Genomic DNA, 21,132 nt, shown 5'->3' on the forward strand with positions numbered 1-21,132 from the left:
AAAATTTCATTCAAAACTGTATTTATCCCCAAAATAGTCAATTCTGAAAATCCGGAAAAGCGATATTCTATTTGTTAGCCGCGTGACATCAAAATAAATTATCCAGACATTTCAGAAATTATGAAAATGTAAAGTAGACAAATGGGAAATGTTATTCAGCAACTTATTTAGGTGGTAAATCGATCTGCCTGAAAACGCAATGATTTAGAATTTCGAAAATGGCAAATTTTTCAAAAAATTTATAATATTTTCTTTTTTTTTGTAAATAAACGCAAAAATTATCTGCCAAAATTTACCACTAAAATGAAGTACAACTTGTGGGGAAAAAACAATCTCAGAATCGTTTTGATAAGTAACAGTGTTCAAAAGTTATAACCATATAAAGCGAAGCAAGTCCGAATCCAAAAAATCGGGCTGAGCCTTAAGCTACAAAATGGCTGCGTCCTTAAGGGGTTAAAAACACAACTACTACTACGCAGCTACCTTGTTATCACAAAACTTTGTAGGGATCATCCAGCCCAATGTCCTGTTCTTAGTTTACAGATGAGGATGACATGCTATAGTGTCTTAGCTGAGGAATTTATAGGAAATAAGTGGGGGAAACGGTTCAGAGTAGTATATGTCAGGGCTGGTGTGTTGACTTCAATAACAATAACAACACTACAAATCGTGCAATCCTAAGCAAAGCAAAGTCCAAATGTAAGGGGCCCCTTCCACACTTGCGCTTTTCGCGCGCGTGTTCTGCGCTTGCATTGCACTCTGACCCATTGTGATCAATGGGTCTTTTCAGACTTGCATTTTTTTGTCACGCACACACACGCATTTTTTTTAACGCACGTTTAAATCTCAGCATGCTCTACTTTTGCAAGTCACCATACAAGTCTATGGAGATGCATCAAAAACACATTGCACTCTGAAACATATACAAGTCCAATGCAAGTGCAATGTGTTTTTCACGCATGAATTGCCATAGAAAAGATAGACCTCAGCATTGAAGTTGCTTTGAAATTGCATTGAAAATGCGTGTGAAAAACTGAGACACTGAACAAACTCTGACTGAAAACTGATTGCACTCTAATGGAAAATGTCAGTTTTTCACTGACCAAACCCTGATCGCACCCTGATCAGACTCTGACGTGATCTGCAACGTGAGTGTGGATGGCACCTAAGTTGTAACGTAGCAATGAGTTTGTTCTACAATTTAAGTTTTTAGACACATGCTGACTGTGATGTATACTGCTATGTAGGAGCTTCTGATCAAATCTGCTGTTACTACCTCGATTTGTATAATTATGCTGTTTCTTTCAAGAACAATAGATCTGCAAAAAAAATTATCTAAAAATATGAATGCAATGTGTGGGGCATCGCATATACAGGGCTTTATAGAGCTTTGAACATCAGCACATTTTAGTCTTTCCTGAACATGTACTAAAACCATCTGTATAGATGTTCTGTACTATAAATATAGAGCATTTTATCAGTGCCCCATTGTTCACAGGAAAGGTTAGATTTCCATGCTGGATGGTTAGTGATGTCAGGACAGAAACATCTATAACTCAGCTGGGTGTGTATTATCTGAAAGGATATTGTTTAACTAAAAAAGGTAACATGTCCCATAGAAGTGAACTCCCTGAAGTCACAAACTGCTTCCTGACTCAGAGGGCAGAGAGGAAGGGAATTCCACTGGGCATTAGCAGCACAAAAGCTATTTCTCTACTCCAAACATTTTGGGCTTATCAATTGAGCATTTTAGACAAATATATCTGATAAATGAAAAGTTAAAAGGTAATGTCAAAATAACATTAAAAAGTTGGAAATAGTTCACATGATTTATGCACATTTAAACATAACCAATACTATGAGCAATAACATTATATAACAAGAAAAGTCTGTCCCTTTAAAAGAGTTAGCATGTCCTATTTTTTAATAAAAAACTGTTCATTTTTCCATAAATTGTAAATGATGTTGAAATTGCACTTCTTTTTGTAGACAAATGATGTTAAAAGGTGCTCTCCAGGACAGAGGGATATATTTCTTTATGGTAGGTAGGTGCTATCATGAATCTTTGTACAATTGAAGAGAGTTTGCCAAAGGGAGGTAACTCACTGAATTCATTTCCTGAATGTGTTGTAAAAATAATCTTTTAAAAAGGGAAGGGGCAAAAGGTGAATAAAGGCACAGGAGTAACTGGAATGTACAGTGGAATTCACTAGAGTCCAGCAATCTCCAGGGACAATCCGCCTACTCCTTACTAAAGAAATAGATAACCTGTGAAAGGCAAAATATGGAGCACAGCATACTCCACCATCCCATTACTAGTGGAATGTAGAAACACAAAAGAAGCAAATAAAGTCACTGGAACTTATGTGTAGAGCACAAATTCTCTCCAAAAGCCTTGATTTCAGAGTTGTAAACTACATCTACACACTAGAACACAGAGCAGACATACTTTACAGCCGGGTAAGTCAGGAAAGAGCCAGGAAGGGGAGTGGATGGGTAGTGAGACAACAATGAAGAAAATATAGACATTTGCTATTGAGATACAATCTACATGATATTATCACAGACACCGCAATCATATTAATCAGACAATGCACGTTAAATGATTTCATGCTCAGCTCATAAGAGCTGCCCTTCCCATTCACACTGCATTTCAGGTTTACTGATCAATAAGTAACCATTATTGTATGATGTTATAAAACAGACAAGAAAAAAATATGACTATTCTTTGAATACAGTCTAACATCAATTTTGGATCCAAATACAATAGTCACTATCTATACCAGTGAAATAACATTTACCAGTGGAATTTACCACCAAATTATCCATGTGGAATGGAGGTCAGAGGGTCCCAGGCTTATGCTGAGACTCCAGTTGCTGCATACGAGAGAAGAGAATATTGATCCGGTTTCCTTTTTTCCTTTTCAACCAGGAACCATGTTTCATGAGGACACCCCGTAAGGAGTTCCCAGTGACCAATTGCGGACAAGACATCAAAAACATGATCCACAAAAAATGTGGACACAAAACTCCTGAGCTCGGCAGCACATAGGGCATTGTGTAGCAGCCACGTATTGAGACACCCCGACACTCAGGTGTCAGGGAAAATACGAAACAAAGTAAAAACAGAGAAAACAAGATAATCCAGCAATGAAGGAGGAGGCAATATCTTGGCGTGTCCGGCACCTCTTGTTAAGCCTGCTTCAACCCGAATAAAGAAGTGATATTTTATCAGTGAGTGCCCGTTTTCTTTCTTCTTTGCATGTACTTATAAACTGCTATTTCTCAATAACGTTGTGCACCCCGAATCACTTCACAATAGAGGAAATCCGTCAGAATAGATTCCTAAGTTTTACCACCTGATGCCTACTGTCCATTGATATGTGAGGGACAGTTGCCGGCCTTTGATCTTTTTTGTTTAAGAATTCAACAAATCAAGCGTTCTAAGGAGGAAGTCAGTTTGCTCAGAGCTGGGAGCACAAAGGTTAGCAGAAAACAGTATCTTACCTTGCATTTTGCAGTTAATAAAAATATACATAGCAAGGGCATCTACCATAATGTCTAGAGTCTTAAACGGGATGAATTTGTGCACCAGAATCGATACACCTTTAGTTTTATCTTCAGGATTAGGAGCGTGAAAATGATGAGGAAAATACCTATTCTTGAAACCTGCAAAACTAGAGGAATAGAAGTGGATCTTCTAAATACAAATCACATGTGCCCTCTGCCTGTAAAGATCACAGTATTTGGGAGTGCTTTAAGGGGAAGTTAAGACCCTTGGTAACAATTGTCAACATTGCCATTTTGGTCTGCTCGAGCAGGCGGAGATAATGCACTAGTGGGCTGGGGAAGGAAGAGGGAGGTACAAACAAAGAAAAAGGAAAGGAGGGAACTCAAGAAGTGTCAGGAAAGAAACTATACACAATATACTAGAAGAAAAGAACAATTTGCTCAAAACACTGTGAGGGGTGGGGGGTGGGGTTGGAAGCACAGCAAGCAGAATAGTAAAAAGTCCTATACAATGCAAATATTGTAATATAGGATGGAGTAATTAGAAATAGGGTCTCAGTTGGCAGGGTCTTCTTCGCACTCTTGGTCACCTTCCTAATGCCCGACTTTTCCATGTATGCCTAGGGATCCACTCTTTGGGCAGCAGAAATAGCGGAGCTCTGACTCCAATTCGTCCACACAACAGCATGACCGGGCCATCCCCCACATGTTCTGGTTTTTGGCTGAATTATAAAAGTGGACAAAGATTTCTTAGCAATAAAGTACAGGCAGTCCCCGGGTTACATACAAGATAGGGTCTGGAGGTTTGTTCTTAAGTTGAATTTGTATATAAGTCGGAACTGTATATTTTATCATTGTAATCCCAGCCAGAACTTCTTTGGTCTCTGTGACAATTGGATTTTAAAAATGTTGGGTTGCCATAAGGATTAACACTAAAGCTTCATTACAGACACCTTTGATAACTGTTACAGCTGATCATTGTAGCCTAGGACTAAAGCACAATAAATTACCAATATCCAGAGGTCCGTTTGTAACTAGGGGTCGTATGTAAGTTGAGTGTTCTTAAGTAGGGGACCGCCTGTATACAGCTGTTAAGAAAAAAAAAGCTGTGAAAAAGATTGTAGGTGAGGGGGCATGCCTGGTGACTAGCTTCATCAGCTACAGGTTACAGCCTTAAAGGGGTTATGCCACAAAACTATTTACTACAAAAAGCTGTCAAAGAGGTTAAAATATTTCAAAAATCTATTTGTAATGGTTACCTGGAATTAAAGATTCCTTTCTATTTGTTATTATGATGCTTGTTCAGCCTCTATTCTGCTCCACACAGAAGCAGATGTGGGAGGGGCCTAGCAATCAGCCTTCAGAGTCTCCTTCCACCTGCTGTGCTCAAATAGTCCCTGCATTTACTGAACCCCAGCACAGCAGGAACCTGCTATTGGTGCTGTGTGTCACCTACCAAAGCCCTGACACTGCTTCCTCTCCTTTTAATCATTGTCAATATATACTTGAATATATATACATGACAATATATACATGACAAATTAGGGGGCGTTCCGGTGCTCAGTCTGACCGTGCGTCAGATTTAACATGCAAAGTCCAATAGAAATGTGTCACACGCCCCATGTTAAAAGTGCAACAAAAAGTTGGTGCACTCTGTCGGGGCAGTGCAGTGGGCACCAGATTCATGAAGAACGTGCGCCAAAAATCCTACACAGGACACTGCACATACTAATTTGTACAATTTTGTACAATCAATGCATACAAGTAGAGCAAAACAATGTATTCTCACAGCATCATGGTCGGTCAGGCTGACATGCATGGCAGAAGTCTAGGTGGGTGCAGGGGAGGCAAACCCCACATGTATCGTCACTCCAAAGTGACTTCGAAGTGAGGATACGCATGGAATTTGCCGTCCCTGCATTTTTCTAGACCTCCGACATATTTACACTTTACTGTCCGCCTGACGACCATGATGCTGTGAGAATACATTGTTTTGCTCTACTTGTATGCATTGATTGTACAAAATTAGGTGCATTAACATGGATCTTTTTAGTTGTTTTTATGACTTTTACTAATAAACTTTTGATTTTTGTATGTTACTTTGGGGCCGTTAATTGCATCTCTGTGTATTTTGTAAGGAATTGCAACTAATTCACTAGATAGATAGATAGATAGATAGATAGATAGATAGATAGATAGATAGAGATAGATGGATGGATGGATAGATGTGAGATAGATAGATATGAGAGATAGATAGATAGATAACAGGTGATAGATAGATGACAGGTGACAGGTGATAGATAGATAGATAGATAGATAGATAGATAGGAGATAGATAGATAGATAGATAGATAGATAGATATATAGATAGATAGATAGATAGATGACAGGTGATAGATAGATGACAGGTGATGGATAGATAGATAGATAGATAGATAGATAGGAGATAGATAGATAGATGACAGGTGATAGATAGATAGATAGATAGATATGTGATTGATAGATAGATATGAGATGGATGGATGGATAGATATATATGAGATAGCTAGATAGATAGATGACAGATGATAGATAATAGGACTTGGATAGATAAATAGGTGACAGCTTCTCACATGTTACTGATCTTTAGCTACTTCCCTGCTAGTCAGGGACAGGGGCCCCTTTGCAGGACAGCATGGAGGGAGAGTGAATGGTAGAGAGTACAGGAGGAGGACTGCATCAGGAGAGGTCAGAGCTCAGCCTGTTACTTGTGTTATCTCTGCAGCCTCCTGTGTGAGCTGACTAATGGTGGAGGGAGGAGAGGGCTGCCATATTGCTATGATCCATGTTAGGGGAGGACTCCTCTGTGCAGCAGATAGTCATGTCTGGCTGCAGTTACCTTGTATCTGCTGCTGTAGGCTCCTGTGTGACATGCCTAATGGTGGAGGGAGCAGAGGGCTGCTACATTGCCATGATCCATGTAAGGCTACATTCACACACATGTATGGGGAACGTATATACGGCCGACGTATATATGGCCGATATACGTCCCCCATACACTTCTATGGGCTCACGGCCCTGTACGGGAGCGCTACGGTGCCGCACACGTGCGGCACCGTACCGCTCCGTAGCCCGGGAAAAGATAGGACATGTCCTATCTTTTCCCGTATTACGGCAACGTGCGCCATAACTTGCTATGGAGAGGGGCGGGGGTGAGCGGCGCTCACCTCCTCTCCCCGTGCTGCCGTGTGCCCGCCGTGCTACGGTGCGGCAGGCTCACGGCAGTGTGAATGTAGCCTTGGGGGAGGTTTCCTCTGTGCAGCAGATAGTCATGTCTGGCAGCAGTTACCTTGTATCTGCTGCTGTAGGCTCCTGTGACGCTGGTAAGCAGTGGCCATCACAGAACAATCCCTGCCCCTTCTCCTCTCTCACTTCCTATTGGCTGCAGTGTGTCAGGTGATCTCTCAGTGTGGAGAGGAGCTGTGAGCCCCTGGAGTGATCTGTAGTGCAGAGCAGCTGCTGACTCCATGTGCGCAGACTCGGCCAGATCAGCTGTAGCTCAGGACGGGACACAGCTACCAGCAGGGGGCGCCAGCAACCAGGACAAAAGGAGTTATCTCAGTAAGGCTGCATATTTTGTAATAAGTGTAAATGGTGAAAGTACTTGTCACAATGCATTGGACCCAATTACAGCCATTAGCTATGGTGACACAACCCCTTTAAATTTCTTGGGTTGTTCTCAACACAGTATTATATGGAATGCAGACACATCTAAGCTGTGAGTCAATTTGGTAAGGTCTCCAAAGTGCAAATGTGATCTATACGTATTAAAATGTATATGCAATGTTATTCACCCTTTTATGTAGATTTAATCAATATATTAACTGTACAATGTAGCTTTGCATGGAGATTGTACACTCACCGGCCACTTTATTAGGTACACCTTTCCAACTGCTCGTTAACACTTAATTTCTAAACAGCCAATCACATGGCGGCAACTCAGTGCATTTAGGCATGTAGACATGGTCAAGACAATCTCCTGCAGTTCAAACCGAGCATCAGTATAGGGAAGAAAGGTGACTTGAGTGCCTTTGAACGTGGCATGGTTGTTGGTGCCAGAAGGGCTGGTCTGAGTATTTCAGAAACTGCTGATCTACTGGGATTTTCACGCACAACCATCTCTAGGGCTTACAGAGAATGGTCCGAAAAAGAAAAAACATCCAGTGAGCGACAGTTCTGTGGGCGAAAATGCCATGTTGATGCCAGAGGTCAGAGGAGAATGGGCAGACTGGTTCGAGCTGATAGAAAGGCAACAGTGACTCAAATCGCCACCCGTTACAACCAAGGTAGGCAGAAGAGCATCTCTGAACGCACAGTACGTCGAACTTTGAGGCAGATGGGCTACAGCAGCAGAAGACCACACCGGGTGCCACTCCTTTCAGCTAAGAACAGGAAACTGAGGCTACAATTTGCACAAGCTCATCGAAATTGGACAGTAGAAGATTGGAAAAACGCTGCCTGGTCTGATGAGTCTCGATTTCTGCTGCGACATTCGGATGGTAGGGTCAGAATTTGGCGTCAACAACATGAAAGCATGGATCCATCCTGCCTTGTATCAACGGTTCAGGCTGGTGGTGGTGGTGTCATGGTGTGGGGAATATTTTCTTGGCACTCTTTGGGCCCCTTGGTACCAATTGAGCATCGTTGCAACGCCACAGCCTACCTGAGTATTGTTGCTGACCATGTCCATCCCTTTATGACCACAATGTACCCAACATCTGATGGCTACTTTCTGCAGGATAATGTGCCATGTCATAAAGCTGGAATCATCTCAGACTGGTTTCTTGAACATGACAATGAGTTCACTGTACTCAAATGGCCTCCACAGTCACCAGATCTCAATCCAATAGAGCATCTTTGGGATGTGGTGGAAGGGGAGATTCGCATCATGGATGTGCAGCCGACAAATCTGCGGCAACTGTGTGATGCCATCATGTCAATATGGACCAAAATCTCTGAGGAATGCTTCCAGCACCTTCTATGCCACAAAGAATTGAGGCAGTTCTGAAGGCAAAAGGGGTCCAACCCGTTACTAGCATGGTGTACCTAATAAAGTGGCCGGTGAGTGTATATTCCCCACTATCTTTCTGGGTTTCATCTTGTATGTACTCCTTTTTCCTCCTTTTTTTCAGAAACATATTGATAGGTGAAGAATTTTTTTTTACTTTCACTACCTGAAACTAATGTCTAGTTTTTATTGATCTATTGGATTCTATAGGCGGTTTTAGTTAGTATGTAGCTGTGTCCTTGTTTGCTTTCTATTCGCTGCTAGACAACGCAAGAAACATTCCTCGTAGCACACATTTTACACAGAAATCTGAGCCAACATATTTTCCTGGTGTCAGTCCGTACCAGGAAAGACATGGCTATTTATTACTTGAGAACATTGGCTTAATGCTCATAACAACCTGTGAAGTTTCTCATAAAATTTGATTTCATCTTTTCTTTATTTTCAGAATAATTTCATTTATCAAACTGGACATATCTGTGCCTGACAGTGCACCAGACATATCTGTGATAGCACAGGCATGTTTTTTTATTATTTTTCCCACCATTATTCCAAGATAATGAGCTACATTTTCCAGTCTCTATTTCCAAAGTGCTTTAGTTCAAAAGGCTATGGGGATTATCCAGAGCAAAATGCTTAGTATGTGCCAGTGTCATTTGTTTACATATTGACCCTTATCATTCCTCACAAAAAAAGCAATGCATATTAACCCCTTAAGGACCAGGCCATTTTCATTTTCTCACTCCACATATTTCAAGATCCTTTTTTATTTTTCTATTTACAGAGCTCTGTAGGAGGGCTTGTTTTTTGTGTGACAAATTGTACTTAGTACTGACAGCATTTCATATTCCATGTTATCGTGACACTGGGGAAAAAACTACTGTATATACTGGAGTATAAGTATTTTACCACTAATTTTACCACAAAAACTGGGAAAACCTATTGATTCGAGTATAAGCCCAGAGTGGGAAATGCATTGGTGCCAGCCCAAGCCTCCACTATATAGCTAGCCAGCTTCCAGCCCCCCAGTATATAGCCTGCCTCCTGCTCCTAGTATACAGCCAGCCCATGCCCCCTAGTATATTGCCTAACCATACCTCCAGTATATAGCCAGCAGCCCCCTTGTATATAGCCAGCCAGTGCCCCCAGTATATAGCCAGGCCATTCCCTCAACAAACAAGCCCCTAGTTTATAGCCAGCCCCATACCCCCCAGGAAATAGCTAGCCATCCCCCTAGTTTATAGCCATCCAGCCAGCACCAGCTCCTGTATATAACCAGCCAGCCCCCTTATATAGCCGGCACCTGTCCCCCGTATATAGCCTTCCTCCTGCCCCCTTATATAGCCAGCACCTGCCCCCGGTAGCTGGCGCACACTATGATGTCAGCGGCGGCTGACACTACTGATGGAAGAAGAGAAGACCTGCGGGGTCTCTAATTTGGGTTTAGTAGTTATTCAAAATCTTTAATATTATTTAAATGTCATCAGGTTTGATTGTGATTGATTATAATTGTGATGTTATACATGTGGCTGCACACTGTAGCCATAACAAGACTCCTCTAAATTTAGCTGAACGGGTCCATATCCTTTTTTCCCCATTGTGTTACAAAGCGATGAGGTGATATCCGTATTTCTAAGCCCAGGCATCCTGTCAAGATGAAAAGCTCCATTTGATCTTAGGATGGCTCCTATACTGCACCTAAGCAGTGCTGCAGACAATTGTTTTTGGATGGCATTTTTATGTAGTTCACAAAAGCATTAAAGGGGTTATCCGGGGTAAAAAAATGTCTTATGGCCGGGCTGGGGAGGGCTATTTATACACAATAAACATGTACTTACCTCCTCCGGTGCTGCCGATGTCCCGCGCCGCGGCCGGTCTTCTCTGTGCGCCGGTTTCATTACAAGGGCTCACAGGGAGCTTCCGGCCGGCCGGATGCTCCCATGCGACACCATCTCCCAGCGCTTACAACGCTGAGAGATAGGGACGGATGGGAGGAGCCGGCCACATCGCGGACCGGACGAGGTAAGTACATGTTTATTATGTTTAACTAGCCCTCCCCAGCCCGACCCTAGTAATTTTTAAAACCCGGATAACCCCTTTAAAATTATCAAACCATAATACAAAACACTCTTTCAAGAGTAGTAGTCTCTTTATGAGAACTGTATGTGAGACATATGGGGCTACAGTAACTGATACTTATCAGTGCACTGAGGCAATATTCAGGAGGAGCTGATGCTGAACAATACATGTGGGTATACTGGGTACTTCGCCATAGAAACCGTAGATATATAAATAGTGTTGATCAATTTAAATTAACTAATTATTTTAGATTTGTTGAACCAATAAAAAAGTAAGTTGCAAAGTGGTTTTGACAACCTTATAGCAACATGTTTTAAAGGAAAGTGCCATAAAAATATTTTCTTTACCAGAGATCCCTACTCAAACACAAGTGAATGGATTCTGTAGTTTTTTTATATAAAATTTGTTACATGGAGCATAAAACAAAAAAAAAAAATCACTAAAAGCACTAATGCTAGAATGTCTTATTTATGACAGAAAAAATAAAAAAAGTTACAACTTCAATAATAATAACAATAAGGCTATCCATTCATTTGCCTTCTCCAAAAACAGTTACAATACAGTACAATTCCAATACAATTCCAATGATATCTTATACACAGCTTAAGTGGGCAACACCAAATAGTATGATCAGTGGTTGGTATTTCCTAAGCCTGGGCTCATCTTGGGAAATCCCCACCATTGTACTTAAGAGTCTATGCCTCTTAACAAACTGTTCATCCCTAAACAACTCAGCACATCCAAGAACATCTTTAAAATTACACCAGAAGCATGGTTCTGCATAGGGCATGAAGAGGTAAAGAAGCAACTATGTAAAAAATAAATGAGACAATAAACAAATTGTTGCAGTCGCCAGCAGCACACAGACATTGTGGAGGAACAAACTGTCTGACTCTACAAATGAAAAAGCAGCAACCATTATCAGTAATATCATCTCAAAATGCATGCCCTCAACCAGTGACATTGTGGGAAAAAAAAAATGTAAAGTGACGGACTTCCGAACACTGGGGCTTATTTACTAAGGGTCACGCACGCACTTTTGTCAGACTGTGCACCGTTTTCGGGGCTACAACTGCTTGCATAGGCATATAACAAGTTTGTGCGCTGGAATTGTGGCACACGCGACCCTTTTTGTGGCGCAGCTGCGCTGGCTTCCGTGAGACACCAATTAGGGGCAGCGCCGACGGACAGTCCAACTGATTCAGACTGAGTGCGGGATTTAACTTTCAAATTGTGTCACAAGCCCTAGAACTTAGATGCACCACTAAAATGATGGTGAACTGATGGTCGGGGAAGTGACACATTCATGATATTGGGCGCATGATCTTAGTGAAACTCCACGCGGTGCATTATAGTCGGACAATGCACTTTCTGTGAACTTCGGTGACTATGTTGAAGAAAACAAATTAAAAAATTGCCAACTCCTTTATGGGTTAAAGCTTGTTTCATAGCAACCCTTTTTAAAAAGAAGCTTATTGTTCACTGGGGTACAGGTTGTGCTATATCATATATTTCACTTCCAATGAAAATAACTAAATTGCCAACTATAGGTCTTATAGGTCTTATCATATAGATATCTATAGCAGGGAATGCTCTTACAGATAACCTCTGTAAAGGGTACATGAACAGGGGTTGTCATTATAAGACAACTCCTTTGACTACTCATTGCTTTCTCCAGTGAAATGACTCTACTTCCATTCTTGCTTTCAATAAATATTTCCGTATCCTCTTCTAGAAACAATTCTAATGTTCAACATATCTGTTTATGAAATGCTTGCAGCTGGACAAATCCAGTAACAACATGTATAGTGTAATAATGGCTATTATATAGAGAAAACCTTTGTGGCACAGTCATTATGACAAACATAGCACAAGACAATGGGAAAGGAAATCCCTGCCCTTCATTTTTTATAACACACATGGGAAATAGGAACACGTACACAGAGCAGGTGAAAGAATACAACAATTGGCAAAGTGTATGCTCACTTTAAGTAAAAGTTAGCCTCTCAAGTCAAACATCTTCCAAAAGATGGATGTAAAATGTGTCACCAATCTCTCATGCCTTTAGTGGGGCTGTCACTTCATAGATACAGCAGTATAGAATAAGTAGGGTACACACAGAAATATATTAAATTGTAAAAGGGAAAGCATGTGACATTTATGTAAAAGGGTGCATTCATATTTCTCACACACAGACATAATATGGCAACACTAGTACCATAAAAAATCTTCCTACACCAGACACTTCACAATGAAAAGCATTTAGACCTCATTCACTCATACATTCTTTGATGTTGTCTAAAACTTTACATAATTGCTGAAACTGTACTAATTCTCTACCGCTATCCTCAATTATAGACGGTAAAATGTAGCTAAATATGGAATGCACAAGGGGCTTGTCACACAAGGTCCACGTCACCGTCAAACACTGGAGCTCAAACTGTAGGTAACGGCATCATGGTAGGACATTAAACAAGAATAGCAATAAGACATTGACAAGATCTAAAATGCTAACCATTATATAAGTACAATTAATAAAAGAACATGCACAGTGTAAGCAGTTATTTTCACAGATACTAAGAATCACTGGTCTTTTTTACACATTGACCTGAAAACATTCACAAATTATGAGGTTTGTTGCTGCAGAGACTACATGGTACAAGACAAGAAAAAAGATGTACAAGATATTAGTTAAGATAAAGAAATTAGTAAAGATAAAAGGACATTTTTAGGAATCACATATAACACAATGAGAGGTTGTCATGTAGACTACTCTGTGGGAGCCACTGTTCAGAAGATATAGCTGTTTGAAGTGTGCCACTTTTATAACATCTATACAAGTACTATCTGCTAGGGCAGTGATGGGCAACCTTATGAGCTTGGTGTGTCAAAATTCGCCCAAAAACCGAGCATAACTCGGGTGGTGTGTCACCTTGACAAAAAAAACATAATTTTGTATATTTATAGTTTAAATAACAAATATGTATAATTATTTAACTTCTAGGGTACTTTAATCCTAGGTTGTGTGATTGATCCTACCATGTACTGCCATACTACATCTATTTATTACAATGTGCTGGACAATCTCTCAGCCTCCCGGCTACTGCACCTGGCTGTGTAGGAGCCGAGGATGAAACTTAACTCTCCGGCGGCCGCGTGTCACTGAAAATGGCTATGCGTGTCAGCACTGACACTCGTGTCATAGGTTGGCCATCACTGTGCTAGGGGTATGTACCGTATCATTTTCATACGGGTAGCATACGGTCACATTCATTTCAATGGGCAATGTGGACATCCATTTAAATGGCTTATTGTCCATCGTAACGTACCGTCCACGATCGAGACTTAAAAAACATAGAGCATGTCCTGTTTTCTTCAGTATTTACATTCCGTACATTCAATAGAAGTATATGGGAACTTTTAAAATACATGTTTCATACATGTGCATATATGTATTAAAAACATGACATATATACGGATTCATATTGCATAGAAATACAGGACTGGAGAAATCACAAGTTCATGTGAAAGGTCCTTAGGACGTATATAGCTGTTTGGCAGTTGTGAAAGGGTTACATTTTTTAAAGATCTGTACTGTCAGATGGGTGGCCCCCAGTCTTCTCCAGCACAGGATCACCCATCACAGTATAAATCATAACTAGTATACAGGACATGGAAACTGTGCTAAATAGGCCCTCAAAATAATGGATAATAATATGGATTACTTGGTGACTGTCAGTAAGAGCAGTGAAGCAGTGTTATTAAAGGATGCATAGAATTGGCTCTAAAGGTGGTAAAGGTCCTCTTTAAAGTTAACAATATTATGAAGGATGTTTTATCATTTAGTTTTTAATGTTACATGTTAATTTAACAATAATAACCAAAACACAATCCCTGAAACAAGTGAAGATTTGTCTACAAAGAAAACAGTCATTTTTTTCATGCTGATTCCAAGGCAGAAAATATGATAGAAATCATATATAAAGCTATTCAAAAATCTGCCACCTACTGATATCACTCAGTCATGGGGTCATGTTGAATTAACAAAATGTCTTGTCATGTTTTCAGAGCTGGAAACAGCCCTGAAATGGTTGTTAGTGGCTACATACTGTTCATAGATTATAAGGAGGGATGAGCTTTCTGTGAAAGTTCAGTCCAGACTCTCCCCCACGGATTAAGGATGATTTAGGCCCCTGGGCGCAAAGTGGTGGGGGCCTTCCCCACAATTGTTTTAATTAAAGTAAATGTTGCTAGTAATAAATATATACAGCTGCACTAGTAATATATAAATATATATATATATATATATATATATATATATATATACACTCACCGGCCACTTTATTAGGTACACCTGTCCAACTGCTCGTTAACACTTTATTTCTAATCAGCCAATCACATGGCGGCAACTCAGTGCATTTAGGCATGTAGACATGGTCAAGACAATCTCCTTCAGTTCAAGCCGAGCATCAGTATGGGGAAGAAAGGTGATTTGAGTGCCTTTGAACGTGGCATGGTTGGTGGTGCCAGAAGGGCTGGTCTGAGTATTTCAGAAACTGCTGATCTACTGGGATTTTCACGCACAACCATCTCTAGAGTTTACAGAGAATGGTCCGAAAAAGAAAAAACATCCAGTGAGCGGCAGTTCTGTGGGCGGAAATGCCTTGTTGATGCCAGAGGTCAGAGGAGAATGGGCAGACTGGTTCGAGCTGATAGAAAGGCAACAGTGACTCAAAATCGCCACCCGTTACAACCAAGGTAGGCAGAAGAGCATCTCTGAATGCACAGTACGTCGAACTTTGAGGCAGATGGGCTACAGTAGCAGAAGACCACACCGGGTGCCACTCCTTTCAGCTAAGAACAGGAAACTGAGGCTACAATTTGCTCAAGCTCATCGAAATTGGACAGTAGAAGATTGGAAAAACGCTGCCTGGTCTGATGAGTCTCGATTTCTGCTGCGACATTCGGATGGTAGGGTCAGAATTTGGCGTCAACAACATGAAAGCATGGATCCATCCTGCCTTGTATCAACGGTTCAGGCTGGTGGTGGTGGTGTCATGGTGTGGGGAATATTTTCTTGGCACTCTTTGGGCCCCTTGGTACCAATTAAGCATCGTTGCAACGCCACAGCCTACCTGAGTATTGTTGCTGACCATGTCCATCCCTTTATGACCACAATGTACCCAACATCTGATGGCTACTTTCAGCAGGATAATGCGCCATGTCATAAAGCTGGAATCATCTCAGACTGGTTTCTTGAACATGACAATGAGTTCACTGTACTCAAATGGCCTCCACAGTCACCAGATCTCAATCCAATAGAGCATCTTTGGGATGTGGTGGAACGGGAGATTCGCATCATGGATGTGCAGCCGACAAATCTGTGGCAACTGTGTGATGCCATCATGTCAATATGGACCAAAATCTCTGAGGAATGCTTCCAGCACCTTGTTGAATCTATGCCACGAAGAATTGAGGCAGTTCTGAAGGCAAAAGGGGGTCCAACCCGTTACTAGCATGGTGTACCTAATAAAGTGGCCGGTGAGTGTATATATATATATATATGTCCCCCAGTAATAAATATATATACAGCCCACTGCGACAAATATATCCAGCTTCCCTATAGTAACTATATACTCCCCCCAGCAATAACTTTATACTGCCCACTGAGATAACTATATCCAGCCCCCTATAATAACTATATACTGCCCACTGTGATAAATATATATACCCCCTATAATAAATATATACAGCCCTAGGTAAAATAATTACGTTATACTCACCTCCCCTCATTCCCCCGACGTGCACTGACCTCCTCCTCTTCCCTTGCGGTGTCAGCATACTGGCACTGACCGCGCCGTATGCCACTTCACTTTGTGGATGTTTTCCGCAGGAAGGGTGAGCCAAACACCGAATCTTAACTTCTCGCTGAAGTCTGAGTTTTTGACCCAAACCCGAAATGCTCAACACAGACCCGAACATTGCAATGTGGTTTGGGTCTGCTCATCATTAATTGTAAGGTCTTCTAAGCGCCCCATTCCTATTTTATTGTTCCGTAATTTTGGGTAAAGGACCCAACAAATTTTAACTGGAGACCTTATGAAACTAAATATGTTTTCTCTGTCATTCTAATGCTACTTTTATTTGCATACATGATTTGTAAAGCGCTACGGAATATGATAGCACTATATAAATAAATATTATTATTATTGAAACAGTGTAACAAGTACAGCTTTCACATCATCTTTTCCAAGCAGAGGCTCTCGTCTCCAACTCTCACACCCTCCTCAAACATTTCTTTGAAGTGACATTCAGAAGTCTGTAGCTAAAAGGAGCTAAAGTTTTCGGCAATCTTTAGATTGTGACACAATCCATACATGTAATCAGCTCTTAAGGTGTCCATGAAGGTAAATGAGGATAGATAACAATAATTCTTACATACGTGGTACTAAAACAATATCCTGTAAACTGTTATCAGGCTATAAAAACCTTTATAAAGGTTCAGTTATTATTACAAGCACAGTTCACAGGGATGACCTGTTATTATAGACCAGTGGAGGTGGCACTTGGAGCCCAGGCCATCACCCCAGCATGAAGTTCACCAGACAGGACTCAAAGAATCCTCCTGTAAAATCTTCCTGAAAGTTGTCAAAGAACAAGGAGAAATAAATTACTGCTTATATTGCTGTGCTGACACTTGGCAATAAATAGGTGGCTTTTGGTTGAAGTTTGGGCACTCAGGCTCCAAAAGGTTAGCCTTCACTGTTATCGACCATTCTAAACAATTCTGCATAATATATTCATCTGACATCACAATTTTTCCTATTCATCCCAAAGTTCAGTCCTACATTGCCTTTATTGATTCAAGTAATTTCGCACAGCATCCTAGCAGCATTTTCATAGAGCTCTATATTCATCCAGTCCATGGTCCTGAGCGGAGGCTCTATTGGCATGCATCAGGGCAAGCTCCCGCTACACCCACAGGCTACGTCCTGCATTAGGTTGTAGAGGGTCCGCACTGTTGAGGCAATGTCACTGGTCAACCTTTGTGTACCCACAGAGACTGACAGTGAAGGCAGGCCCCCTCCTGGACCAGACAAAACGACCATGGTGTTACATCTTTGTTTTTGTTAGACTAACTGGGGCTAACAATACAAAAATTGACAATACCAAACAACCCCTTAAGTACCAAATAGGGAGCAAGTCTGAGCCGAGCCCTTCTTCAGGACAAAGACCAGTGAATCTATGTGTGTAGCATAGGGCAGATCATTTCAATGTGGTTTGGTAAAACAATCTCTTTTCCAAATATCGAATGTGGGGATTCTGAGTTAACCAAAAAAACCCTATACAGAATCTGCAGCTTTAAGTAAGCAGATAAAGTATGTCCTCAACATGTCCTTGCACCAGTTCTCTTATACTTATGCTGCAGGACAGCAGAACTTTGTTTTGGGGTGGCTTCTCCCCTTGCCAGCTCTTAGCAGCGATGTTACCTTGTCATCATCTTCTCTGTAGCCCTGTAAAGTGAGTTCACATCTGCTCTGGAGATCAGATGATAGTACTTTTTTATTGTGTAAATCAATAAACACTGTTACAGGAGCCCAGCTAACATCATTGTACTAACTGATCTTTTTGGGGTTTTTTATGAGATTCATGAGGGGTTCTATTTTTTCAACTGTTTATTTTTTCAACTTCTTAAAGGGAGCAAAACAACAGAAACCCCAGTATATATGTCAACATAGCCTAAGAATTGGGCTAGAAGATGCCATCCGTTGGGATTTTAACCTCTAGGACACTCATCTCCTTTACAGCAATGACCGATTCTCAAACATTTCCAAATTAGAAGGAACAACTCCACAAACATGGTGTAATATTATCATATATCTCTGCAGCAATACATCTTTTTAACATGTACAGAACCACAAGTTCCAGCATCACAAGTATAAACTTATGAAACAGCGGTGGTACACAGAAGATGCTACTACTCAGTGTACCTATGGACAGCATATGACAATTTACCTCCTGTGTGTAAAAGTACAGAAAAACACTGGATGAATGAATGGAGTTACTTCATGAATTTCCTTCAGATACACACAGCCACTTACTACTGGTGTAAATGTGTTAGATATAATGAATATCTATGCTATAAGACTGTTACCTGAGACAATGTTCTATGGAAGTGGAAATGTCACTGAATATGTATCCAGGAGAGATTTTGTATCACTATAACAGCAAAAATACAGGTGCAAAACCGGTGACTGAGACTCTGAACGCAAGTGTGAACAAAGCTAAAGTGACATTAAAAGAGTGTAGGGCTCTCTATTCTTGATACAAGAGCTTCAGGGTGTGTATATATACCTATATATGTGTATATATTCTATATATTGTATACTATGTCCTCATACAAGTGTGTGCAGCCCCCTCCCCACACCCAGGGCTTATTGTCAGTCAGCCTCTGCCTCCCAGGACCGTGTGACTGATCTGCCTCATCATGAGGGGAGGGGAAGCCTCCATCCAAGCGGGAAGTTTGCAGGAATTCAAGGGACATAAGTGACTTACCCGCAGCACAGAGGAATAGCAGCAGATAGCCGAGGCCCCTCATGTCTGTTGTCCTTCTTATCTTGTGTCACCCTGCTAGCTGCTGGCTGTGTGTCCCGGGCTGGGATTCCCTCTATCTCCAGTGATGATGCTCAGGCACTTGCTGCTCCTGCACTAACCCCCCACTGACTGACTGAGGAGGTATGAGGGGGGCTGACAAGTACAAATCCTCTGTGCTCTCTCCAATAGGAAAGTTGGGTGGACCTGCCCCAAAAAACAATAACATAGGAAACTCCTCCTTCAGCAGAGTACACCAAATATACATGCAGGATGCCAGTTCAATGGAAGTGACTCTATGAAAGGAATGGCTGAGGAAGTCCTGTGCTAAAACAATCTGCCTGCTAAGAGTTCAGGGTGGAGAACAATAAGGAGCCTTCTCTGCCCCTGTTACCATGGCCTCTATGAGGGATGGCTACCCCTCATAATCTGCACCAGACAGCTGGATCCTCCTAGTCATAGGCGCAGGGATTAGCCCATTTGTCTGCTAATTCCTCTAGTGCAGTACAAAAACACAGCAGAAAATGGGCTGCACTATACTATACTGATGGTCTGGTACCGTCATATACACATAACATAAAGGGGTATACAGTACCCCTATATGTTTTGTATTTATATTGTCATAAGTAAGACTGGACCTCTATACCAGCACCCTATCCCTTCTTCCTCATAGATTGTAAGCTCTTGTGAGCAGAGCCCATATTGTTTTATCTTATTACTCTGCGGTATCTTATTTTGTTTGTAGATATACCCTACGACTCATAGGGATTATGATGGCGCTGTATAAATATTTATCATTATAATTAGCAATTTGCTGACTGTATGGAAAAATGTAATTAAAGGGACCTTCCAACTTCTACAAAAATTTAAAGAGAACTATAAATATGATAAAACACAAGAGCACATGTCTCCTTTCCACAGCAGCTAAGTAGCTCTCCTGGTGTTTGTATACAATTGGGCACAATATAACTGCTAAAGGATTTCAGTGAGAACAGTGGTCACATAACATCCTCCGCTGGCATCATTACTGAGCCATGCTGACTATAGTATGCAGGGGCGTAACTAGGATAGGCTGGGCCCCATAGCAGATTTCTGCATGGGGCCCCCCTTCCATATATGTATATATAAATATGACAGGCACACATCTGGCGCACTGGAGAGGAGAAGAGGTGGTCGCGGTTCACCACTCCCCTCTCCATAGAGAATAGAGCCGCATGGTCGTTCTTACGGCCATAGATAGAGCACGCTCTATCTCTTTTGCTCGAAACAGTGAGTACTCGTTGTGCTCACAGTACCGAGCCCCGGCGTATAGAAGCCTATGGGGGAAGTATATCCGGCAGCAAATTTGCAGCCAGATATACGCCCCCCATATTTTCTTGTGAATGTACCCTTATACAGACATGTTTATACACAGAGTATATACAAACTCATTCAGTATATACCCACATACAGTATACACATTATATACATATACAATATACATATATATATAATATATATATATATATATATATATATATATATATATATATATACACACATACAGTAAAAACATCATATACACACATGCTGCATATACATACAGAATATACACACATACAGCAAATTAACACACATTCAGTATATACAGCATACATACTTATCATATACACAGCATATACAAAAACACACATACATCATATATATATATTTAAATGTGCACATATATATGCTTATATAAATACAGTATCTGCTTCTATGCATTTATACACAGTATATACATATATATACATAAATACACCGTAGATGCATATATACACATATATATAGTATTAAAACATATACACAGTATATACATAAATATACACAGAATATACACATATACACAGTATATATAAAGTATATACATAAATACACACAGAATA

The 21,132-nt window shown here is 40.9% G+C and overlaps 1 protein-coding gene across 1 annotated transcript in view; it reads right to left on the bottom strand.

Moving 5' to 3' along the window:
- PODXL (podocalyxin like) overlaps positions 1–19,508 on the bottom strand; it is a 62,877-nt gene extending 43,369 nt beyond the window's left edge. Inside the window, exon 1 of the mRNA XM_072147474.1 lies at positions 19,193–19,508. Within this exon, the coding sequence (XP_072003575.1) occupies positions 19,193–19,235 (43 nt within the window). The 5' untranslated portion in view covers positions 19,236–19,508. The remainder of the gene's footprint in view (positions 1–19,192) is intronic.
- Between the last annotated feature and the right edge of the window lie 1,624 nt (positions 19,509–21,132).

Source organism: Engystomops pustulosus, chromosome 4 (genome assembly GCF_040894005.1).
Source record: "Engystomops pustulosus chromosome 4, aEngPut4.maternal, whole genome shotgun sequence".
NCBI lineage: Eukaryota > Metazoa > Chordata > Amphibia > Anura > Leptodactylidae > Engystomops > Engystomops pustulosus.